Source organism: Sorex araneus, chromosome 2 (genome assembly GCF_027595985.1).
Source record: "Sorex araneus isolate mSorAra2 chromosome 2, mSorAra2.pri, whole genome shotgun sequence".
Classification (NCBI taxonomy): Eukaryota; Metazoa; Chordata; class Mammalia; order Eulipotyphla; family Soricidae; genus Sorex; species Sorex araneus.
The window spans coordinates 83,752,033-83,779,120 of record NC_073303.1 but is presented as its reverse complement, the minus strand read 5'-3'; the positions used below and the strand labels follow the sequence as shown (position 1 = coordinate 83,779,120).

The window sequence follows — 27,088 nt, the reverse complement described above, 5'->3', positions numbered from 1 at the left end:
GTCTTACATGAAGCTCTATTTTAGCTTATTATTAGCTTTTTCTTTTTTGTGTGTGTGTGTCACACCTGGTCATGCTGAGGGGTTACTTCTGGCTCTGCACTCAGGAATTACTCCTAGCGGTGCTCGGGGGCCCAAATGGGATGCTGGGAATCGAACTCGGGTTGGCAAGGCAAATGTCCTACCTGCTGTGCTATCACTCCAGCCCCAACTTTTTTCTATTGTTATGAGGATAAACTTTCAAGGTCCTCAAGGACCATGCTACCAGGAAATCATACCTATTTGTACTGGTTGACATTGTGGGGTGGGGGTGGGGAAGATCTTGCAACAAAAAGAATCAAACCCAAGGCTTTTCGTATGCATGACATGTGCTCTGCCATTTGAATTATGTTATAATAACGAATTAAAATAAACTAGCATGTATCTTATATTTTACTACCCATGTTCAAAAGAGAACGGATATTCACATGGGTATGGCAGGATCATATACAGTCTGTTACAATTATTGTCCCATCTGATCTTAGTAATATATATGTATATGTATGGTAATATAAGTATATATATATATTCATTACATGTCTTGGACCTCACTTCATTGCTTCTGAGGTACTTATTTTCTCACATCTTTTCATGTTTAAGATGCATATATAGCTAAGAACTTTCCATAATTTCTATTAGTTAGGTCACAACTGTGATGTAGTTGAAATTGCAAAGGGGCCAGAATAAAGATACAAATACAGGCACATGTGAGGAGCATGGAAACAAATTCAGAGATTTAAAAAAGTAATTGGAGGAGGATTTGGGCCACACCCAGCAATACTTAGTCTTACTACTGACTCTGCTCAGGAATAATCCCTACTAGGGCCCAGGAAACCAGGTGTGGTGCTGTGGGAAGAACCTAGATCAGCCATGTACAAGGCAAGTGCCTTACCTGCTGAATTTTCTCTCTGGCCCCAAATTTGGAAATTATCTTACAATGTTAAAAATCATTTTGTGATAAAATTATGCAAGAAATAGGTATTAATTTTATCATTTATCAGTACATAATTCATCACTCTTTCCAGAATATTTTTATTATTCTCAGTCAAAACTCCATAACCACGAACCAATAATTCACCTCCTTCCAACTCCTCCTGTTAACATCTTTCTATAGTCAAAACATCTTTTGACTGTTGTCAAAAGATAAATGATATTAATAATGCCACTATGAACATTGATGTAATAGAATCTGTTCAGCCTGTACTAGTCTTTGCTTTCAGGTGGACTGGAGTGGACTCTGATCATGTGATAGTTTGATATTTAACAATTTGAGAAACAAATAAACCATTTTCCAAACAGATTGCAACTGGTGCAATCTTGTAAGATTGCAACTGGTGCAATCTTGTAAGATTGCAACTGCAATCTTTTCTCCTCTGCCATCCAAAAGATCAAGAGTATAAACCAAAAGGTCATGGGCAAAAATTGAGGGCATTGATGAATGGAATATAATTACTGATAGTCCCAATGTTAAAATAGCATAGTTCTACTTGCCAATTTTCTTTTAAGCCTAGAGTCGAGAGATTCCATTTTCTCTTAGACTTTTCCAGGGAAGAACTGGAGTGGAGGCTACTCCCAGCTCTATGCTCGGGAAATACCCTCAGGAGTGTTGGGATGACTATATATTTAAGTCATCTGATGACTTTTTATTTAAGAAGTACAAAATGGGGTCAGGGCCGCTGCTCCCCACCCAGACGAGACCTTGAGTGGCCGCCCACAAATGGGTCCTCTGCTTCTGGATGGCCATGATCCCAGAGGCACAAAAACCAATTTCGGAACCCAGTGGCTTCTTGCAGAAATGCCTCTAGACTCTGAACTAAGCTACAGCCCTGTGCTGCCCTGGGAGGGGAAAGGTTTTTGTCCCTTGGCTTTTCCTTTCGGCAGCGGGGACGTGGCGACTGCCATCTTTCAGAGCCCTTTGGACAGAGGTACGAGTTTGCAGTAGTGGGGTACATGGGAAATCTTGGGATGGGGGTGCGGTACCGGAGCTGCTCCTCGCCCAGACGAGACCCCGACTGGCTGCCCACAAACGGCTCCTCTGCTCGTCAACGGCCATGATCCCAGAGGCACACAGACCAATTTCAGAACTCAGCAGCTTCTGGAAGAAATCACTCTGGACTTAATTACTAAAATACCAGAAATCCCAAATCATATGCTCTTCATTATCAGCAATAGAAAACAAATTATCAAATGATGCCTTTTTGGCAGGTCTGATTGTTGGGGGAAAATTCCAAATAATGATAGTGGGTTTTCTGTCCAAACGTTGAATGTCATCAAAGTAAAGAGAGAGTAAAGTGAAAATCATCTGCCACACAGGCGGGGGGGGGCAGGGGGGAAGGGGGCGTGGGACAGAGTGTATACTGGGGTTCTTGGTGGTGGAACATGTGCACTGGTGAAGGGATGGGTGTTTGATCATTGTATGCCTGAGACTTAATCCTGAAAGCTTTGTAACTATTCTCACGGTGATTCAATTAAAAAAAAATTTTAAAAAATGGGTCAGGGCAATAGCTCAAAAGTTTGTAGCATATACCAGAACCTAGTCCCTGGCATTACATGATCCCCTTAGCATTGCCAGGAATTATCGCTGAGCACCAAGCCAGGAGTAGTCCAAATAATAACTAATTAAAAGTATAGAATCAAGTACTGGCAGTTTTAGTCAAGAAGATCTTTCTTTAAAACAATAATGGTTGGTGGGGCTGGAGCGATAGCACAGCGGGTAGGGCGTTTGCCTTGCACGCGGCCGACCCGGGTTCAAATCCCAGCATCCCATATGGTCCCCTGAGCACCGCCAGGAATAATTCCTGAGTGTAGAACCAGGAGTAACCCCTGTGCATCGCCGGGTGGTTGGAAAAACTATGGAAGCTCTACATTTAAAACTTAAACTTTTATTTATTTTTTCACTTGAAGCAGCACTTCACAGTACAGTAAGAGTTTTGGGTATGTTTTAATGTATAAAATTAGTTTTTTAAGTTGAAGTTTTAGGCGTGTGTCACTGAGAATCAGCATGTGTCTATCCATGAAGTTTGCCACTAAATACCATTATATACTTTACCATACATTTACCCCCTTCGTAGATTTATTCACCCCTCGTCCTCTTTCCCCTTTGGTAACCAACTACTTGGTTTTGTAGTCTCAAAGTTTATTTTTCTTTTATTTGGTTCAACTGTTGGAAATTCTATACTTCATTATTGAGTTTTAGGCATAAACTGAGGGTTTTGTTTTTTAACAAGAATATTTCTGATTTTTATTTATTTTATTTATTTATTTATTTGAAAAGCTGAATGCTGTCAGTTTCCTTTTCTAGTGATGTCCTCTTCCTTCAATGCAAACTTCCTCCTGAGGACCTCAGAGATAAGGATAGCAGGGTCTTCCTCCTTCAGTAAACTCCGGTTCAGGTCTTGACTCTGTTCCATCCGGTGAAAATCTTTCAAGATCCCCATCATATCAGCAAAGCTGCTGGCTTTTGACAGAGAGACACAGTCATGCTCTTCAGATGAGCTGCAGGTAGCTTTGTTTTTTGGTTTGCAACATTTTGGGCTGGCAGAACAGAGCAGGGGGACTGATGGAAGCTCAGGGACCTCTACCTCAGTCTCCTCGGTGATGTCACTAATGACAAAGGAAGTTGTAGAGTGGAATGAGGATCCAAAACAAGGTAAGGGACAAGAGACATTTGAACTTCCTAGAGATAAGAAATCTGGAGTCAATGAAGTCAAAGCTGCATCAGCTGCCACTGTTTTAGCAATCTGGCTGGGAAGGTGGCTCAGTTCATCCTGGAGCTCTGTGGTGCAACTTAGGGCTGGCAGGGCTGGCTTCTTAAAGGCCAGGAGTCTCTCCTCAGATCCACAGAGGTTGGGGACTGAGGCATTGTGTTGCATAACAATCAGAGGGCTGGGTTTCCAGGGGTGCCTCAGGGGCCGTGTGTCACTCCTGACTATAAAACCAAGCTCCCGGAAATGCACGGCCGCAAACTTTATAGCCTACTTCTCCTTCTGGGAGAACCTGGCAAGCTACCGAGAGACTTTCCTGCCCACATGGGAGAGCCTCACTAACTCCCCATGGCATATTCATATGCCAAAAACAGTAACAATGATGGCTCTCATTCCCCTGACCCTGAAAGAGCCTCCAATGCAGCACCACTGGAAAAGACAAGTAAAGAGAGGCTTCTAAAATTTTAGAGCTAGGACGAATGGAGACGTTACTGAGACCTCTCAAGAAATTCGATGATCAAAAGGATGATGATGATGATGATGATGATGTTTATTTTTTATTTTTAATTGAATCACCGTGAGATGCAGTTACAAGCTTTCATGTTTGAGTTACAATCACACAATGATCAAACACCCATCCCTCCACCAGTGCACATTTCCCACCACCAATCTCCCAAGTATACCCCCGCTTTCCCACCCTCCCATTGCCTCCATGGCAGACAATTCCCCCATTCTCTCTCTCTACTTTTGGGCATTATGGTTTGCAATACAGATACTGAGAGGTTATCATGTTTGGTCCGTTATCTACCTTCAGTTCACATCTCCCGTCCCAACCGATCCCTCCAACCATCACAACCATCATTTTCTTAGTGATCCCTTCTCTATTGCAGCTGCCTTCTCCACCCCACTCATGAGGCAGGCTTCCAACTATGGAGCAATCTTCCTGGCCCTTGTCACAAACTTTATAAAACTGAGTTTTATAAAGCTCAATGAGTTCTGATACAGATAGCGTTTGTGTGCTACTTTTATACTCACAAATGAAAATCAAGACAGTATTTTCTCAACTTGAGTGAACAATAATAAAATTTAGCTGGGAAATTGGTAGGACTCTGAGCCACAACCAACCTTTGGTCAGGGTTCTCTCCTGGCTCTGCACTCAGGGATTACTCTTGACAGTACTCAGGGCTGATCCCTGGCTCTCTCTTAGTGGGGTCCAGGGGACCATATGTGGTGCCAAGTATCAAACTGAGGTCAGCCAACATTTGAGGCAAGTGCCCTAACCTATGTACTACCTCTCTGGCTCAAAAACCTCTTCTTAAAATAATCAAATTTAGTTTTTCTAGATTCCACTGGGCTAAAACCCAAGAATCACAACCTTCATGAGCAGTTTTAATTTCGTTTCTTAAGCATGTTATTTATTATTTTTAATTATTTATGTTGAGAGGTTCACGCCTGGTGATGCCTGAGTACTACTACTTGCACAGTGCTCAGGGTGCTTTCCCAGCGGTACTCAAGAGACTGTGTGGTACTAGAGACTGAAACCAGCCTTCCACATGCACAGCAAGCACTTTAGGTATCTTCTCAGGCCTTATAGTTTTAATTTTATTCAACTAAAATATACCCTAAGGACTTGATTTTATACACCTAGTGGCTTGATATATTTTATTTTGGTACATAGAAACATTTTAAGTTTTAGAAAGGTGATTGGAATTTGGAGGTTTCTTCTTGTTCTTATATATTGAGATTACTAAACCTCATTCCATCGAAAAGTACACAAGAGAGCAAGATGACCAGAGAGAACCAATGTTTACCTTTTCTATAATGCCAGAAAACCCATACCAAAAATTGGCTGTATCAGAACACTAACCAACTTGATGATAAGCAAATCACAGTCAGAAATAAAAGGACCACATCCAGGCAGAGAGCAGAGATACTTTCACCAGGAAACCCCACTATAGAGCAACAAGCTACAACACTAAACATTACTTCTAAGGTGAGAAATTTAATCAGCATGTGGGGTCTCTGCCTAGCACCTGGCACCTCAACTGCAGTATTCTATATTTATAATGTGAACAGGAGGGAAGAAACTATCATATATTAACCAAGGACAAATTTGCCCACAAGTACCATCTGATGACATCTCTAAACCTTCCTTATGGCAGCTGGAGTAGACACCATATTGGAACCCCCTCTCTTTACTAACAGACATAGAGAACAAATTCCTGAGAAGAGGTCCATCCACTTACAGCAAAGATCTGAGCTATAGAGGGCCCAGAGACAACTATGGAGAGTACTTACTCCTGGCAAGCAAATAAGCCAAGCCCCTATAGTCTTCACGTGACATTTAGTAACTAAACCATATCTTTATAGCCAGCAAGCGCACTGGGGTCCTCACAAAGACTAGTCAGCTTATAAGGGGTTATCACTCCTCCTTGGTCAGCCAGATTCTGTCCCTGCCAGGACTTGAAGAAAACACTAAATCTCTTTGGAACTCTGGTGCCTAAGTTTAGTCCATATGGCTCTGTTCCTGAGTAAAATTAGCAATTTCAGGTGCAAATTAGCATTATAATAAATAATAAATAAAATAGGTGATGAGAAGATGACTAACACTATTTCTAAATTTAACGAACTTTTTTTCCCTTAAGAAACCAATTGTTTCAACTCAAGATTTGAACACCTGTTTTAAATCAGAGTAAATGATTGCCATGTAGATTAGTGATCATTAAATACTACACTGAGAAATGGAATTTTACATTACACACAAACTAACACATGTCATTAATCATGCTGAACACTTAAATATTATGTTTAATAAAGATTAGAAACCTACTTCAAAAGAAATTATTCTATCTTCCAGGAACAGTAATTAATTTTACAAAAATGTCTGAAGTGCTTTCCATGTGCTGAACTCTGAGCAAGATTATGTTAAATTCAGTGTGTAATTTGTAAGATAAAATAGCTTATTTCAAAATTTGAGTGACAGAATCAATCGATCTCTATAGTCTGGAGGAAAGTGAACCAGATTAAATGCTTTCTTAGGTATAAACTTTATGGTTAAAAAATTCAGAATTTATCAACCTAATTTTGTTCTCTCTAATAATACCTTGAGTAACAGTATTTACATGATAACAGGATTTTGGACATTGCTCTTTTTATTTGTGGGGGAAATATTCGTGATGGTCAGGGTTTATTCCTGCTTCTGTGCTCAGGGATCACTCCTGGAGGACTAACCATAGGAAATTCTGGGCATCAAACCCAGGTTGGCTGCATGCAAGACAGGAGCCTTCACCTCTGTACTACCTCTCTGGTTTCTTTACTTTGCTCTTAAACAATAAAAAGACCTCTGAGAAAGAAAATATTGATTAAAATTTGGGGGAAGGGGTCGAAGCAATAGTATAGAAGGCAGGTGTTTACCTTGTATGCGGTCAACCCAAATTTGATCCTCAGCATCCCATATGGTCCACCGAGCACCCCCAAGAGTAATTCCTGAGTGCAGCTCCAGGAGTAACTGCTGAGCATCGCTGGGTGTGACCCAAGCAGAGCCAAAATATTTGGGGGGAAGTCTAATTTACATAGGTTTTAAGAACATTTTATTTATTTTTATTTTTTTATTTTTTGAATTTTCTTTTTTTATTTTAATTTTTATTTTAATTTTAATTTTTAATTTTAATTTTTAATTTTTATTTTTAATTTTAATTTTTAATTTTTTATTTTAATTTTTATTTTAATTTTAATTTTTATCACCATGTGGAAAGTTACAAAGTTTTTAGGTTTATGTCTCAGTTATACAATATTCAAACACCATCCCTTCACCAGTGCCCATATTCCACTACCAAAATCCCCAGTATACCCCCATCCCATCCCCCGCCCCCCACCCCCAACTGTATAACTGATGAATTTCACTTCATTTTCTCTTTACTTTGATTACGTTCCATATTTCAACACAAAACTCACTAGAGTTGTGGAAGTTTCCCCCAAAAAAGATAGCCCTATTAAGGAAGCATTTGATAATTAGTTTTCCATTAAAAGATTGTATGTTTTCAGTTTTTAAAAAAGGTCGAGCGGCTGCTAACACGGCCGTGCGGCTCGGATGTGTCCCAGTTCCGCATCCCGGAGCCGTGTTAGTTGCTGCTCAGTGTCGCCAGGGCTCCATCTGGAGAAGGTGTTGTGGCTGCACCTCCTCCGTCCGGATCCCCAGTGTGGCTGGCCCCGATTTGGGTCCGGAGCATTTCTCCGGCCGAGTTGCTCACCAGAATGCCTGGCTGCTTCTCTGTTGAATGTGGCAAGATGGCGCCGAGGGTGGGTCGAGGGCCTTAAGAACATTTTAAAGAAGAAAATGTGAATATGACTATGGTTTGAGCATCTCGTTTTATTATAGGATTTTCCCATTAAAAATCAAAACATGCTTATGTTAGCATATTTGAGGAAAAAAAATATTTTAGGAAAATAGCCCCAAGGGTTAAAGATGTGCCTTACATATACAAGGCTCTGATTTCAATTCTTGGCACTGTATAATCCCCTGAGCACTACCATGTATAGCTCTGGTGGTCCCCAACATACCTGAACTTAGAGACACCACTTCCCTGGAACCAAGCAACTGAGCACTCAAGTCCATACCATAGTATCCAGTATCATGGGGAGTGACTCTCGGGTCCTGAGCACCACTGGGGAAGTACCCCCTAAAACTATTTAATTAGTTCACTGTGGTTTTTTTTATTGATTTATTTGGGGACTACAGTTATTGGTGCTCAGGGCTTTCTCCTGGCTCTGTGTTCAGGGATCACTCCTGGCAGGGCTGCAGAGAATATATGCAGGGCTTGGAATAGAACTGGAGTCGGCTACAAGGAAGGCAAGTGCCCTACCCTGTACTCTCTCTTCAGCCCCCAAAACTGATTTTAAAGAAAGAAAGTCTGCTGGAGTGGATAGAGGGAGCCTGAGAGCAGAAAGGGAAGGGGGAGACAAAAGAGGGAGTCTAAAGAACAGTGGTAGAGAGCTTTGGGCACTTTGATGGTGGAAGAGACACAGTCATTTTATACATCAAGACCATAAACGTGGATACTGTTGCAACCATTTTCAACTATACTGAAAAAGGGGGAAATTACCATCTGGACATACAAATAAGATAAATACATTTTCTTCTAGTTTTATATATGTACATATATATAACACTACATATATAATATTAAAAGTAAAAGTCATTACAACTGGCATTAGAGCATTTTCTCAAACCACCTAAATTACGCTGTGAGCATTTCTTCAAAGACCAGTTTTTTTTTTTTGTTTTTTGCTTGTTTGTTTGTTTGTTTTGCGGTCCCAGAATTAGTTGGAGGATTAGCACAGGCGAACACCAGCCCATGGAGATGCGGGGCTGTGAGCCATCGTCCTCCGTTGACCACCAGGGACTTCTTCTGTTCTGGAGCGCCTGGGGACAAACCCGCATCTCTGCAGCTTGGCTCACTGTGGAACTGCAGCAGCAGCGGATGTCTGGCTTCAGCCTTGGCACTGAATTTTGGCTGGCAGAGCCTGATCCCTTTGACGATGTGGGCAAAGGGCGTTTTTAAACAGTTATATAATATTTACCAACTGAAACTTGCCATAAATTATTGGACCATTCATAACATTGTTAAATATGGAACAGAATGATAAAATGAGAGTTGATTTAATTCTGAGGTATTTAGGCAGCTGATTTTAAAGTGATTTGCAAGAGAAACCCTTACTTATGAATGTCAAAGTGAATGTCTGAATACTGGCTCTTAACTTTTAAACTTAAATTGTTTAATGATTGATAATACTGTGAATGGTTTCTCATGTACATAAATCCAAATACCACACTCATCACCAATATACCCACCTTCCTTTTCAACTCTTCTTCCCCAGCTCAAATTATGTGGATCAGTGCTCCTTTTTGGTCCTTTGTTATAATATTTCTGTGTATCTTTAAGTCCCACATAGGAAAAAATATTCTTTATTTATCCTTTCCTTCTCAAAGACTTCACTCAGCACGATACACTCTCTAGTTCCATCCATACTGCGGCAAATTGCATGATTTTGTTCTTTCTTGGAGCTGCATACTATTCCATTGTGTATATATACCACAAATCTTTGATGCATTTATCTCAGGAGAAAGATTCATGTTGAGTTTCTCTGGAAGAGGTGAGTATAGACATTTCTCCTTTTTTTCTCTTTAAGTAAAGGGAATTGGTGACCCATGTGGTCCTCCGAGCACTATCATGATTGACTACCCTGTAGTCACAGAGATGTGGTAGGCAAGTGAATTGTTTTTTTGGTGTGTCCTTTAACAATATTTTAATAAAATAGCAATTTAACCAATATTAATAACAAACATCTTACTCCTTAAACTCCTAGTTTTATGATTTTTATACTCTTAGATATTCGTTTACTTTTAAATAAAATATTAGTTTTTATTTTTTTAAAAATCCTTCTATAATATATTTGCTCATTTTCAAGGGGGAAACCTGTGATGTGATAAGTTACATCGTGGCCAGAAAGGCTGTAGGGAGGGACAATAAGAAATTCACAACTTAGTCACTCGTCACATCATTTTTTCCAAGTTAAGTAGTACATATATGTAGAAATTTTAAATACAGATTTCTCTTTGCACCCCAAATTTTCTTTACCTAATTATTTTTTGCCAGAGACATGAATAATGATTAAAAATTTGACATTGGTTCTGAATTCTATCCGGTATCATCTAGAGTTGTAATGAATATTTACTTCATCATCTCTTCAAGTTTTGTCTTTGGAGCTGGAGAGATAGTCCAGTGCATAAAGCACCTACTTGCCTTTGTCTCAAGGCTGACCCGGATTTAATCCTCAGCAGTATATATGCCCTCTGAACCTGCCAGAAGTGATCCCTGTCCACAAAGTCAGGAGTAAGCCAAGGGCACTTATTTCTTGTTTACTAAAAAAAAAAAAAAAAAAAAAAAAAAAAAAACAGAAATCAAAGCAAAACCCACAAAGTTTTTTCTTTGGGTCATTCCCCCAAAGTTTAATCAGATAAAGTAGGTATATTTTTGACAAACAGAAATATTTTCTGTGAAATTTATTTTGCTTGCTGCTTCTAGGGTCCGGCAGTGACTGGGATTGCTGGGACCACCTTGGGAGTGCTGGAGTGACGGTGGGGCGCATTCACATCTACAATGGTAGACGCTCAAGGGACCTTGTGATGCCAAGAACTGAACTAAGGTTGGTCACATGCAACACTTGAGCCTTAACCCCTGTACTATCTCTCCAGGCTTTCAGTATACTTTTTAAAAGTATTCCAGGAGTAAATAAAATTTTTCTTCCAATACACATATTACAAAGCACAGTAGGACACAGAAATAAAGTTTCTTTGTGATTAACTTCTACAAGTCCCACTCACATGGAAGAAGGATTTAGCTGGAAGAAAACACATTCTATGTCAACAAGGATTTCTTAGTCAGGGAAGAATACTTGGTGGCTCTTGCAAGAGTCACCTTTTGGCAAAGTGTAAAGTTTTTCTTTGTTAGAAGGGGGCAGATGTTATGCTACTGGCATTTGGATAGAGGCCAACTATGCTGCTAAACATTCTATGATGCAGAGGGCAATCCATAATGATCTGGCTTACCATGTCAAGAGATTTGAGCTTGAGAAGCCTTGTAATATAAAAGAAAACAGGAGGAAAGTTCATGTTAAGCAATTACAAATTGATTGCGGGATGGTTGCACAATACTGTTAGTGTATTAGAACACTGGAAAACATTATATGCTTTAAATTGGTGATGGGGGCTGCAGAAAGAGTAGAGCAGGTAAAGCACTTGCCTTGCCTTGCATGCAACCAACCCCTGTTTGATTCCCACACCACACAATGTCCCTCAAGCACTGCCAGGTCTGATCTGTCAAAAGTAAGCCCTGAGCAGAGGTGGGTTTGGCCTCAAGACAAAGAAAAACTGGTAAGTCATAGGTAAATTATCTCTCAGTCATGTTGTCATAAAGCAAGGGGCACTGAACTTACTGTAAAAGTATGTTCATAACAAAAAAGTTAAAATGTATTATTTCTGTGTCCACTGTACTTTCCAATATGTCCTTTGGAAGAAAATCTTCATATCTTTATAGTGGAAAATTTATTATTCTAAAGGAAGAACATTCAAATCATCACCCACACAATTTCACCAAATTTTTAACTTACAAATTATATTGTTTAGTCTGAAGTAATAATCAAAACCCTGGATTTGATTTAAGCCCCACATACATAAAAAGGGGGTATCATCAACTGACAGTCATTTGTTCTTCACCATGTTCTTTATGACCCAGATATTAAGGGATTAAAAAATAAGGGAGCAAAGAAAAGTTCTTAGTAAAACTATCATTGATGCAATGGCATGTTTACAGCATGTAGTAAATCCATTTTAATTTATTTTCTTTAGGAAGTACTAAACATGTTAGATGCAACATTTTCTATTCTCACCAGAAAAGTCTAGGAATTAGAATTTCTCTATATTCTCATAAACACTTTTTGATAAGACTTTTTGTTATAAGTATATCAAAGGATGTGAAAGGGAATCCAATTATGGTTTTGATTTTCATCTGCTTGATGATTGAACATATTTTCATGAAGTCATTTTTCCATATGTCCCTCTTCATTTGGAAAAAGTCCATCCTGATCTTTTGCCTATTTATATACATGTATATGTATTGTATTTATCTCTCTCTTCCTCTACCCTCTCCCCCTGTGTATACTGCTGGAAATTCACCTAGGATCTAACACATGCAAGGTAAATGCTCTACCTCTGAGTTATATCCCAGGCCTCTTTGCTACTTTATAATTGAGTTCTGTGAATTCTTTATGCGTTGTTATATAAGTCCCTCATCAGCTATCTGCTTTACAAATCTTTTCTCTGAGTTGCTATTTCACTTTATTATTAGCATAACATGAAACACAAAAGTTTCGAATGAATTTTGATGAAATCTAATTTAATATCGTGTCACTTGTGCTTATGGTGTCATATTTATGAAGTCTTAAACTAATCCAAGGTCATAAAGACTTGCACTATATTTTCTTCACAGAGCTTTATAGTTTCACTGTTTATATTTAGGTCTATGATCATTCTTGAGTTAAATTTGTGTGTGGTATGAAGAAGAGGTCAAATTTCTTTCTTCTGCTTTTGAACATCTATTTTCTCTCAGAAGATTTGTTGAAATATTTTCCTTCTTCCATATTGAACTGACTTGGCATCCTTGCTGAAAATTAATGGACCATAAAGGGTCTGTTTCTGAACCTTCACTTCAATTCTGGGTAATTCTATACTTCTCTAAAAATTTTTGAAAAATACCAGCATAATTATTCCAATGTTGCTCTTTCTTTTTCCATATTGTTCTGGTTGCATTTCAAATGAATTGTAGGAATTATTTGTGATTTCTACAAAAAATGTCCTTAACATAGATATTCCAATGAAATTGCATACAATTCAGGGCATACTTATATCTAATATCTTAAAAATATCTTAACAACAATGCTATATTACTTGCTTGTTTTCATAATAATGAATTGTTTTTCTATTTCCTTAGATTTGCTTTCCCAAAGATATCTTGTCATTTATTTTTAAAATCAGCTTTATTGATGTATAACTTATAAACAGTAAGATATTTAAAGGGTAAATAAAAATCATTTTATATAAATACACTTTGTATAATGATTGCTCCTATCAGACTAATTAAAACATCCATCACTGTATTTTCTTTGGTGAGAATGTTTAAGTTTTTACATTTATACATTAATTTGTTTCTGAGTCACCTGTGGCAGAGCTCAGAGGCCATTCCTGGGTCTGTGCTCAGGGACCCATACATGGCACTGGGAATTTTTGTTTTGTTTTGTTTTGTTTTACTTTTTTTGGGTGATACCCAGCGATGCACAGGGGTTACTCCTGGCTCTGCACTCAGGAATCACTCCTGGCAGTGCTCAGGGGACCATATGGGATGCTGGGAAACGAAACCGGGTCGGTCGCATACAAGGTAAAGGCCCTACCCGCTGTGCTATTGCTCCAGCCCCAGCACTGGAAAATTGAATCAGAGTCAGGGTCACTAAAGCCACATGCAAGGAAGTGTCTTAACTCTGGCTCTAACTCTTTGGCCCATATCTCTGTGTGTGTATACATATATATATGTATATATATATATATATATATCACTGTATCACTGTCATCCTGTTGTTCATCGGTTTGCTCAAGCTGGCACCAGTAACATCTCCATTCATCTCAGCCCTGAGATTTTAACAGCCTCTTCTTACTCATCTTTCCCAATGATTGGAGGCTCTTTCAGGGTCAGGGGAATGAGACCTGTTATTATTACGGCATTTGGCATATCAAACATGCCATGGGGAGCTTGCCAGGCTCTTCTGTGTGGATGGGATACTCTTGGTAGCTTTCGAGGCTCTCCAAGAGGGATGGAGAATGTATATCAGAGAATATATATGAATACAAGAATGTATGTTAAAACCAAACACATGTGTGCTGCTTTAGGCACATCAGTCGGCCTAACAGTCTTATAGTCTATCCCACTAATATATGTATGTGTATGTATGTATATAGCACTGTCGCACTGTCATCCCATTTTTCATAGATTTGCTCATATGGGCACCAGTAACATCTCCATTGTGAGACTTGTTACTGTTTTTGGCATATCAAATACACCACAGGTAGCTTGCCAGGCTCTGCCATGCGGGCATAATATGCTCGGTAGCTTGCCGGGCTCTCTGAGAGGGATGGAGGACTCAAAGTCGGGTCAGCCACGTGCAAGGCAAATGCCCTACCCACTGTGCTATCGCTCCATCCCAGATGTGTGTATATGTATGTCACTGTCACTGTCATCCCGTTGCTCATCAATTTTCTTCGAGAGGGCACTAGTAACGTGTCCATTGTGAGACTTGTTACTGTTTTTGGCGTATCAAATATGCCAGAGGTAACTTGCCAGGCTCTGCCGTGTGGGCGAGATACTCTCTGTAGCTTGCCGGGTTCTCTGAGAGGGGCAGAGGAATAGAACCAGATCGACTGCTTTCAAGGCAAACGCCCTACCGGCTGAAATTCTGATAATTGGATTTGGGGTTTTTTATTTGAGGATGGGGGGTGTGTACTCCAGGCTCTGTAGTCAGAGACTAGTGGTACTCAGGGAACTATAAACTAGGTGGGGCTTGAACCAGGCAGAGCTGGCCTCAATCTTCTGCATGCAAGGAAACGTCTTAAGCCTTGTAGTTATCGCTCTGCCTCCAGGCATAACCATTTCGACAAACCTTGATGCACTTTGTTAAACTTCCAGAAAAATTGAACTAGTTAATAAATCAACTAGAAGTGACTTTTTTTTCACTATCTTACAATCAAATATGCAGGCTAAAATGCTGCTGCAGCCTTGCTATGTTAAAAAGGGCAGCTACTTAAGCAAACATTGGATTAGTAAATATATTTATTTCCTACTGCCATTGTAACAATGTCACATATTAAACCCCTTAAAACAATACACATTTACTCTCTGATAGTTCTGCAAATAAGAAGTATAAAAGCAGCTTAACTGGGCAAATGTTGAGGTGTTTGAAGAGAGACTTTATTCTGTAGTCTCTTAAGAGTGAATTCTCTCCTTGGCCCCAAAGAGAGAAGGAAAGAAATTGAGGGGGAAGAAGAGACAGATGAGAAGCAAGGGAAGCAGGGGTCACGGAGATCTGAGCATATTGGTGGCATAAAGGAGAGGTATAGCTAAATTCTAAGCTAGAATCACAACACTGAAATCATGAGATCCAAGCTTCAACAACTGTTGGTTGTCCTTGCTCCTCCCGCAGGGAGCTGCGGTTCATTGAGCTACTCCCACAACAGTGTCCCTAAGCACTAATAATCCTATATTGCTTTTCTCTTTCCTTTATATTATCTGCATAGTTTATTTTGCAATGTCCTATTTTGTATAGACACAGGAAGACAGTTCATGTTATGCTTTGTAGCATGGGAGTTAATTGACTCCAAAATAATATTTACTCCTTGGGCATCTATATTTACTTTACTTAAGCCTCAGTTGCCCTTAGTTCCTAGCACTCCAAAAGCAGGGTCTCTATGAATGGACTGGATGTACCCAGGGCAAACTGTAAACTAATCTGGCATCAAAAGAAGACAAGCTAAGTGCCGAAAGAAGTATAATAAGTTAAGAGCACGTTCATGTACAAACTCTGTCATAACCCAGAAAGAAGTAGCTGAATTAGGACCCTGCTGGGGTTAGGAAAAACTAACCTGGCCTGAGGACTATGGTCTGAAATATATAGTGAGATGTTCCCCAGGAAAGCCAATCTTTAAGCTCAATTTATCTCTTACTATGTTCATACAAAATGATTAGGAATATTATAAGAAGTAAATTTACTATGATTGTTTAAATGGATTACTAGCTGAGGAAAGGATAAAGCAAAACACCCTGGATGGAATCCTGTCCTTGAGTGAATCTCCTAGTAATCTGGAGTGCTGAACCCTCAGATGAGATGTTGTCTTTGAGTCAATCCCTAGAACTTTCCCAGAAGGAGTGGCTTTACATCTGTTTGTTGTTGTGACAATGTTCAATCCCACCTATGATTCCTTCATGATCCCTTTATAGTATGCTGTCAGGGTAAAGAGGGGAGGAGGATAACTGAGACTTTGGAGATTTTGGGACTTTGAGGTCTCTGAGGACTAGAGGGTTTGCGAGGACTAGAAGGAGGACCAGATGAAGATGATGACTGGAAGTCGGGGACTGTGAGACTATGACGAGATGAGGAAGAAGATATAATGAAGTAGAGGACTTTGATGTCTACGAGGAGATTAGGATGATGGAACTATGATGACTAAGCTTGTACCTTAAGAGGAGAGATCAGACTATGCTGGGGAGGAGAGAGAAATAAACTGTACTGACGAACCTGGGACCCAGGCCCAGTTTCTCTCTACCCCCCATACTACTGTCCTTCGTCTGTCCATTGCCGTGGGCAGGCCTGGGAAGGCAGTTCTTAGCCACCGAAAGCTCACATTCTGCGTGCCCCAATTGTTTTCCTTTGGAAACTCACAAACAACCGAACTTAAAAATGTGCCTGTCAAAGTGGTAGGTTGGAGCTGAGGGTGAGGTGGGTGGAAGAGAACCAGGAACGAACCCTGGTGGATGGAGGAAGGCACTGAAGGCAGGATTAGTGCTGGAGCATCTTACGTCTAAAACTCAACTATGAAAAATTTTGTAAATCGTGGTGCTTTAATAAAATTTAGTTTTATTTTAAAATGCTTTAATAAAATTCATTTAGAGGAGTGAATCCACTTCCTTGCAGTTTTCAGCATTTAGTCTGCATGTCTTTTTTCAATTTTGGTAATTTAATGTACTTGGAATCATGTAACAATTCTTTGGGGGTAACAGCATTTAATTTTTTTATTATTTTAGTTTAGTTAATAGAATTGAAAAGTGTTAAAAACTTATCATATTGATATACAAACTTGCTGCACTTGCCCACAACCAAAGTAATCATGACCTCGGCTCCTATCTTTAAAGAACCCCTGAGTACCCAGGAGTACCAAAGTACCCATGATACCCATGACCCTCCACCCTCTGACTTTTTCACCCCCAGTAACCCCAACCATTTGTTGATTCACAGTTATAATTTTGGTGCATGCTGTTACCTCCTTAGCCACCATCCACATGTTCCATAACCTCCACCTAAGCTTTCTTATTACTTTTAGTCAACTGAGTAACTCCCCGACTCCTTTGCCTCAAATTGACACTCTCAGGTCTGAATACAGTGCTCAAGGTTTATTATCGATTGATTTTGTTCATACCCTTAACTTTTCTATATATCACATATGAGTGAGATTATCTTGTATTTGCCATTCTGCCTCTAGCTTGCCTGGCTTAGCATGATACCTTTCAGTTCCATCCCGGTTGCCACAAATGGCATGGCTTTATTTTTTTCCTGTTCTGGGTCTGCATTCTTTCATTTGTAGACTATCATTTTCAGAACATGTCACATAAATTTATGATTCCATAATCACATGGCCTTTCACTCTAACTGTCCAGAACAGTTTCCCTATTTCAAGTTTCTTTGTTTAATCACATCTGCAAAGCTCAGTTTTGAAATTAAAGTGAAAAAAAAATACAGGTCTTAGGGATTAGAATGTGGATATTTAGGCTATTCATTAATGATGTTTGCCATTATCCAGCCTATTACCTTTACACATTCTATATAAATTTATTCACAACTAATACACTAATATATAGTATGCATTTATATGGTGATATATATGAGTATATATATAGTGTGTGATTATATGTATATATATATATATATAAATAGTATGTGATGGAGGAATAAACAGGGATTGAACCTAGAACCTTGCACATTACAAAGCATGCTCTCAAAGAGAGAGAGGGAGTTAGAGAGAGAGAGAAGAGAAGCTCTTGCCTTAGAGGCAGGCAGGGGCTGGGGGTAAGGAGTGATGGTAGGGAACCTGGGGACACTGGTGCTGGGAAATGTACACTGGTGTAGGGATGGGTGTTGAAATACTGTATGACTGAAACCCAATGATTAACAACTTTGTAAGGGTCTATTTCATAGTGATTCAATAAAAAAAGTTTAATAAAAGATTTTAAAAGAAACAAAAACCAAAGCATGCTCTCTACCACTGAGCCACATTCCCAGTTCTGACATTTTTAGTTGCTAAATTTGATAGCACAAAATTACAACCAATGGCATTAAAATTCATTTGCCTTTATTGACTGTTTTACCATGAGAGAAAAAGCCAAAGGGCTGATATCAGAATGAGATATTTTTATGATGTCTGCAGCCATGAAGCAGAAATAAGACTGGAGGGTGAATGTAAAAGGAGAAATGTCCTGAGTCTCATTTGTAAAGATTTTTTTTAGGCCAGAATAGTTGTATTTTTTACACAGAATACTCTAAATGTCATAGGTATGTGAGAGCATGCATACAAAATCAACATGTCATAATTCTTTATTATGATAGTTGACTAAAAAACTACTGATCTAAATTTCTTAAAATACTATATTGTAGCCCTGAGATTTTAGCAGCCTCTTTTTATTTGTCCTTTCCAAAGGAATCTCAGGGCTAGGATGAATGGAGATGTTACTGGACCCGCACGAGCAAACCGTTGATCAATGGGATGACAGTGACAGTGACTATATTGTAAGTTAGTGGTTCATAAAGTATGAACCAGATGCCTTCAGTTCTCTCCAAGAACTATGGGTCCTTTTAATATCTTCAAATATTATATATCTATTATTATCTGTAGAATATTTATGATGCATCACTGATTACATAGTCATATTTAATTAATCAATTAAATTATGCAATATTTAATAGAATGTTGAATATTCTCTAGTATGTTACTAAATCAGCACTAGAGTTGCAACGAGGTCATCTTTTTTTCTTTTTTGAACAGGTGAAAATAAGGAAGAGATTGTAAGGAACAAATAGCAACTTGAAATAAAAATCAGGGTAAAGGAAATATGAAAATTAGTGAATTGGAGAAGGAGAAAAGAAAAAGTAAGGACCAGGGATATGACTCTTGTAGAATCGTGCATGCCTAAGGCTCTGGGTTCAAACACCCCCACAAAAGGAAAGGGGAAAAAATTAATTTTACTCTAGCACCACCTGGTGGAACTTTATAAGAAAGCAATTGGGTTTTCTATCTATTGGAAACAAGAAAAAAATAAATATAAAGTGAACCAGGGTTGTTTTAAAAATAAGCTCAGGGGCTGGAGCAATAGCACAGCGGGTAGGGCGCTTGCCTTGCACTCGGCTGACCCGGTTCGATTCCCAGCATCCCTTATGGTCCCCTGAGCACCGCCAGGAGTAAATTCCTGAGTGCATGAGCCAGGAGTAACCCCTGTGCATCTCCAGGTGTGACCCAAAAAGCAAAAAAAAAAAAAAAAAAAAAAAAAAAAGCTCAAACAGAGATAATACTACTAAATGCACGGAACGCAAACTAAAATAATTAAACTTTAAAATGTGCCTGTTGAGGGGGGCTGGAGCGATAGCACAGCGGGTAGGGCGTTTGCCTTGCACACGGCCGACCCGGGTTCAAATCCCAGCATCCCATATGGTCCCCTGAGCACGGCCAGGGGTAATTCCTGAGTGCAAAGCCAGGAGTTACCCCTGTGCATCGCCAGGTGTGACCCAAAAAGCAAAAAAAAAAAAATGTGCCTGTTGAGGAGTGGCCTGGAGAGGGGAAGGGTGAGCTTGGGGACGTTGGTGGACGGGAATTGACACTGATGAAGGGATTCGTGTTGTGACAATGTATGCTTGAAATTATTTTATAAAACGCTTTGTAAATCACGGTGCCTAAAATGTTTTTAAAAAATGTAAAGCCCAAGGCCTGGAAAGATAGCACAGGGGTTAAGGCTCTTCGTTTGCTATAGTTTAATCCCTGGCACCACATGGTCCCTTGAGTACTGCTCCTCTCCGAGCACTGTGGACCCCCAACCAAAATAAATTTTTCAAATAAATAAAAGTCCACACAAATAACTGAAGAGATAGCTCAATAGGCTGAAGTGCATGCATTTTTTTTTGGGGGGGAGGAAATCTTTAGGTCACATTCAGCAGTGCTCAGGGCTTCCTCCTGGCTCTGAGCTCAGGAATCACTCCCAGCTGTAGTCAGGGGATCATATAAGGTACCAAGGATGGAACCTGGGGTCAGAAGTATGCAAGACAAGTGCCCTACCCGCAGTACCAACTCTCAAGTCCCCAGAATGCATGCTTTAATGCAGAAGGCCTGGGTTTGACTTTGAGCCTCGTCCGGAATGACCCCTGAACACTGCTGGGTGTGAGCTCAAAACCAAAAACAAAGTAAATAAATACAATTAAAATAAGCTCAACATAAACTGCACTTTGTGAATTAGTCAAGAAAACATGTACGCTCCATCACCTGAACTACTGATCTTTTTTTTCTTTTTTTTTTTTTGGGGGGGGGAGGCTTTTCAGATCACACCTCACAGTGCACAGGCATCACTCCTGGCTCTGTACTCCAGAATTGCTCTGGCAGGGCTCAGGGAACTATATGGGATGCTGGAAATTGAACCCGGGTCAACTGTATACAAGGAAAATGCCCTATCTGCTGTACTATGGCTCCAGCCCCTGAACTACTGATCTTTTGTGTTGTCACCTAAAGATAGTCTCCTGTCATTTAAGCTCCTTAACGGCCATGTTCCAGAGACTCACAAATAAACCTTAGAAATGAAAGAGTGCAACACACAACAGAGATACCACTGGACTCTGCACCAGGCTGTCTCATCAGGTCAAACGAAGGCGGGTGGTGAGTCTTACCACCTGCATCAAAAGAACCCCAGCAGCGAAAACCTCCAAAATCAATCACCAACATGCTCACAGCCAGTCTACGACAAGACTCATCCATGAGCAAATCTATTGAAAAATATAAGTATGCAGTATTTGTGACCAAAATCTCCTGGCTCACAGAGAATTAGGAATGAGAGACCTCCCATATCTTCCTTGCACTTCTACTAACCTGGCAGTCAGGCCCAGGAACTGCCTCTTGCACCATTTAAGCTCATTCATGGACATGATGCAGAAAGTCACAATCAAACCTCAGAAGAGGAAGAGAGCAACATGCTGCAGAGATGCATTGGACCCCAAAGTCACCATCCAGTTAAAAAGTTAATTCTAGAGATTCAATAATGAATCTTGGAAGAGAGCAGTATGGCGCCGAGATGTCTCCTTACGCCGAACCAGGTTGATTTTACCAGGGCACCTTGGAGGGTAGCAGGTGTGTTCCTCTGCCTGCCCCAAATGAATTCTGGTGGTCACAAACCTCCAGAACCCAATCACTGCCACACTCATGGCTGACTTGCACAGGTATGTCTCAAGCACCCCACACATGAGAACGAATCCATTGAAAAACCCAGGTATGCAGGACTAGTGACTAAAAGCTCCAGGCTTCTTGGAGTCTCGAATGGGCTCCTTTTCCCCATCTCCCCCAGCCCTTCTAGTTCCCTGGCAGTCCCACCCACGAACTGCCTCTGGGCGCCATTTAAGCACATTAATGGCCATGATTCAGAGACTCACAGATGAATATCTGAAGAGAGCAGCACGCTGCAAAGATGCCTCCGGATTCCAAATATTAAAATTTTAGGATCTCATTCTATTCATAACAAGCAATACCAAAAAAATTATTTAGGGGGCTGGAGCCATAGCACAGCGGGTAGGGCTTTTGCCTTGCATGCTGCTGACCTGGGTTCAATTTCCAAGCATCAGCATCCCATATAGTTCCCCTAGCTCCGCCAGGTGTGAATTTTGAGTGCATGAACCAGGAGTAACCCCTGTGTATAGCTGGGTGTGATCCAAAAAACAAATATATATATATATGTATATTTAGCAATATATATATATTTACAAATATATATATTTAGCAAATATATATATTTAGAAAATATATATTTAGCAAATATATATATATTTAGAAAATATATATATAGTTAGCGTCTGCCTGTGGGCAGGCTTGGGTGGTGGTGGGAAAACTAGAAATGATGGTGATGGGAAGATGTAATGGTGGTAGACTGGTGTTGAAATATTGAATGTAATCAATTACTGTGAACAAGTTTATGAAAATAAAATTTAAAAATTAAAACAAATATAATTCTAGCTGTATCACCCTATTTAAAAACCTTCAAATTCCTGGAGCAACCTCTCATACTCTAAACACGGGCTTGACAGCTCCAGAGTGATATGACAATCTTCACATGCTCTCCTCTAGGAAACTTATTTGGACCATCTAGGAGGATTACTCATGACAAGCAATACAAAATATTTTGTTATGCTTTAGGGGCAGGCTTTGGGGATAGGAATGGAATAAATAGAAATATGGTGGTGGGAAGACGTAATGGTGGTGGTATTGGTGTTGGAATGTTGAAGGTAATCATTATTGTAAACAACTTCATAAACATTAAAGTAAATTTGTGAAAATTTACAAAACAAAGCAAGTCAAAAATGAAATGAAAATCAATTACCTTCTCAGTCAAAAAATTTCCTCCCCAAATAGTTCTTTTTGGAAAGAAGAACAGGTAGGATTATTGACTCAGTTAATTTTTTTAGCTAATATTTGGGGCTGGAGTGATAGCACAGTGGGTAGTGTTTGCCTTGCACACAGCCGACCCAGGTTCGATTCCTCTGTCCCTTTCAGAGAGCCTGGCAAGCTACTGAGAGTATCCCGCCCACATGGCAGAGCCTGGCAAGCTACCCGTGGTGTATTCAATTTGCCAAAAACAGTAACAAATCTCACAATGGAGACGTTACTGGTGCCTGCTCGAGCAAATCAATGAACAAGGGATGACAGTGCTATTATTTTACCTTGTAGGATACAGCTGTAGTGAGTTCACCTTTCATGCGGCCAACCCATGTTTGATTCCTCCACCCCTTTTGGAGAGCCTGGCAAACTACCAAGAGTATCCCTCCGGCACGGCAGAGCCTGGTAAGCTACCTGTGGCGTATTGGATGTGCCAAAAACAGTAACAAATAAGTCTCACAATCGAGAGATGTTACTGGTGCCTGCTCGAACAAATCTTTGAGCAATGGGATGACAGTGACAGTGACACAATACTTGTGAAACTTTGAGATAAAACTCAGGCTGGCAAAACAAACTTCATGGATTAAAACAAAAAAAGATTATATATGTGTGTGTGCATATATATATGCATATATATGTATACAATTTTGGGGCCAGACATAGTATTGCTCAGGGCTTAATCCTGGCAGTGCTCTGGGAACCATATGAGGTGCCAGAGATTGAATCCAGGTCAGCTGCATGTAAGGCAGTTCCTTACCCACTGTATAATCACTCTTCCCAGATTTTAGATGTTCTTAAAAATGTGAAAGAAGACTGATGTTAGTAAAAAATATAGATAAGTCAAAAAATTATCCCCAAGCATAGAATTATAAACTCAAAGAAAAATCAAGCAGCTGAGCAGAATTGATAACCAAAATGATTTATTTTTTAAATGAGAATGTAAGAATCAGGAGATATTGAATATACATATATACATGAAATTTTTTCAATGTTACATCTAATCATTATATAGGCATTTGATCACAAGTTATGTATATTATAAAAATATTATGATACAAAAATGATTTAAAATCTAATAAGATATACATTTTTATTAATAATTTTAATCTATTATTGTTTTTGACAGGAGATAAATAATTATGCATAATTGTTCTTCTTTCTCTTCCCTTCCCTTTTGAACTATTGTCATAATCAAGGAGTTGCACGTGTTTGATTATGGTGTTTACCAGGGTCACACACTGGATTGTGACTTTTGCTTAGAGTGACACACTGATTGTAAAGGTTTCTTAGGACACTAAAAAAACAACATTAAGAACCACAAAGCACTGAGTGTGGCTAACCCATTGCAGGTGGCCAACCCCAGTTCAATCCCTGGTACCACATATGGTTCCTCAATCATTGCAGATGCATCCCTGAAGGCTCTTTTAATTTTAAAATTTTTTTAAAATTTTATTGTTATGAGGTTGTTCACGTTAATTGATTACATTTAATATTTCAACACCAATACCACTACCATTACACCTTCCCACCACCATTCAAACCTGCCTGCCAGTGGCAGATGCTAGGATGCTACATAATTTATTTTCTTTTTTTAAAATTAATTAATTTATTTTTTAATTAGCAAATCACCGTGAGGGTACAGTTACAGATTTACACATTTTCGTGCTTGTGTTTCCCTCATACAATGTTCGAGAATCCATCCCTCCACCAGTGCCCATTCTCCACCACCAATAAACCCAGTATCCCTCCCACCCCCCAATTCCATCTACCCCCACCCCACCCTGCCTCTGTGGCAGGGTATTCCCTTTTGTTCTCTCTCTCCCTTTTGGGGTATTGTGGTTTGCAATAGGAGTATTGAGTGGCCATTGTGTTCAGTCTCTAGTCTACTTTCAGCATACATTTCCCTTCCTGTGGGTGGTCTCCAAGCACATTTTACTTGGTGTTCCCTTCTCTATCTGAGCTACCTTTTTCCCCAGCATGTGAGGCCAGCTTCCAAGCCATGGAACCAACCTCCTGGTACTTATTTCTACTATTCTTGGGTATTAGTCTCCGACTCTGTTATTTTATATTCCACAGATGAGTGCAATCTTTCTATGTCTGTATCTCTCTTTCTGACTCATTTCACTTAGCATGATACTTTCCATGTTGATCCACTTATATGCAAAGTTCATGACTTCATTTTTTCTAACAACTGCATAGTATTCCATCGTATAGATGTACCAAAGTTTCTTTAACCAGTCATCTGTTCTCGGGCACTCGGGATTTTTCCAGATTCTGGCTATTGTAAACAGTGCTGCAATGAACATATAAGTGCAGATGTCATTTCGACTATACTTTTTTGTTTCTCTGGGATATATTCCCAGCAGTGGTATTGCTGGGTCAAATGGAAGCTCAATTTCTAATTTCTTGAGAAGTGTCCACATTGTTTTCCAAAAGGGCTGAACCAGTCGGCATTCCCACCAGTAGTGTAGAAGGGTCCCTTTCTCCCCACATCCTCTCCAACAGCGGTTGCTTTTGTTCTTTTGGATGTGTGCCAGTCTCTATACTCTCTCCTTCCTTTTGGGCATTATGGTTTGCAACACAGACACTGAAAGGTCATCATGTTTGGTCCATTATCTACTTTCATCATGCATCTCCCATCCCAACTGGTTCCTCTAGCCATCATTTTCCTAGTGATCCCTTCTCTATTCCATCTGCCTTCTCCACTCCGCTCATGAAGCATTCTTCCAGCTATAGGGCAATCCCCTGGTCCTTGGGTGTCTGCCTCATGTGATGTTATTCTATAGTCCACAAATGAGTGCAGTCCTATGTCTGTTCCTCTCTTTCTGACTCATTTCACTTTGCATGATACTCTCCATGTCTATCCATTTATAAACAAATTTCATGACTTCATCTCTCCTAACAGCTGCATAGTATTACATTAGAACAAAAGCAACCAGTGCTGGCATGGATGTGGGGAAAAAGGGACACTCCTTCACTGTTGGTGGGAATGTCGACTGGTCTAGCCTTTCTGGAAAACAATATGGACAGTCCTTCAAAAACTAGAAATTGAGCTTCACAAGAGCCAAAATTTGGAAACAACCCAAGTGCCCTAAAACAGATGACTGGTTAAAGAAACTTTTGTACAGCAGCCCTGAAGTCTCTTAAGCATGGCTAAAATTGCCTGAATTGTCCTGGGCACCACTGGGCCTGAGCAGTGGTACATTCTTGGGGCCTTCCATTGAACTGCTGACACGGTTGGCAAGAACGGCTGGGACATGACCTGGGTCTCTTGAGCGCTGCGTGGGAGGCCACACCCAAATTGTTTTTAATTAATAAATTAGAATAGAAATTATTCTGATCTCTGAAAGACACCACTATGAATAAAGAAAAGACACAGACTAGGATGTTGGCTGGAGACATAGGACAGCAGGTGAGGCACCTGCCTTGCACACGGCTGACCCAGCTCCTATCCCGGACACTACACATGGTCCCCTGAGCACAGCCAAGTGTGACCCCTGAACGCAGAACCAGGAATAAGCCCTGAGCACAGTCAGGTGTGGCCCCCAAACCAAAAAATAAATAAAATAAGATACAGACTAGGAGAAAAAAACTTTTTTCTTTTTGGTTTTGAGGTCATACCCAGTGATGTCCAAGGGTCACCTCAGGCTCTGCACTCAGGAATTACGCTCTACTATTGCTCTAGTCCCTAGAAAAATATATATATATTTTTAAACTTTATTTTATTTGTGTATTTTTTTTGCCTTTTTTGGGGGCCACACACGGCGATGCACAGGGGTTACTTCTGTCTCTGCACTCAGGAATCACTCCTGGCAGTGCTCAGGGGACCATATGGGATGCTGGAAATCGAACCCGGATCAGCTGCGTGCAAGGCAAAAGCTCTACCCGCTGTGCTATCACTCCAGCCCCAAAGAAAATATTTTTTAATAGTTTATTTTTAATTAGTAAATCAACGTGGGGGTACAGTTACAGATTTATACATTTTTGTGCTCATGTTTCCCCCATACAGAGTTCGATAACCCATCCCTTCACCAGTGCCCATTCCCCACCACCAGTAAACCCAGGGTCCCTCCCACCCTCCCCAGTCCTGTCTCCCCCCACCCCAAACTGCCACTATGGCAGGGTATTCCCTTTAGTTCTCTCTCTCTGATTAGGTGTTGTGGTTTGTAATAAAGGTGTTGAGCGGCCATTGTGTTCAGTCTCTAGTCTACATTCGGCTCGCGTCACTCCTCCCCCGCATGACCTCCGACCACATTTTACTTGGTGCTCCCTTCTCTGAGTTGCCCAGAATGAGAGA

The 27,088-nt window shown here is 40.1% G+C and overlaps 1 protein-coding gene across 1 annotated transcript; it reads right to left on the bottom strand.

The window, feature by feature from the left end:
* Positions 1 to 3,320: 3,320 nt before the first annotated feature.
* On the bottom strand, positions 3,321 to 8,355 carry LOC101549954 (mitochondrial fission regulator 1-like). The gene is made up of 2 exons (XM_055124439.1): positions 8,301 to 8,355; positions 3,321 to 3,964 (listed from the first exon to the last, which is right to left on the bottom strand). The coding sequence occupies exons 1-2, from the start codon at positions 8,353 to 8,355 to the stop codon at positions 3,321 to 3,323; spliced, it is 699 nt and encodes a 232-aa protein (XP_054980414.1).
* Between the last annotated feature and the right edge of the window lie 18,733 nt (positions 8,356 to 27,088).

Bases quoted from the DNA above. Each gene is read 5' to 3' on its own strand.
- LOC101549954 (XM_055124439.1), bottom strand. From the start codon at position 8,355: ATGGACTTGAGTGCTCAGTTGCTTGGTTCCAGGGAAGTGGTGTCTCTA. The intron at 3,965-8,300 runs GTATGTTGGGGA...TTGGTTTTATAG, and splicing joins AGTGGTGTCTCTAAGTTCAG to TCAGGAGTGACACACGGCCC.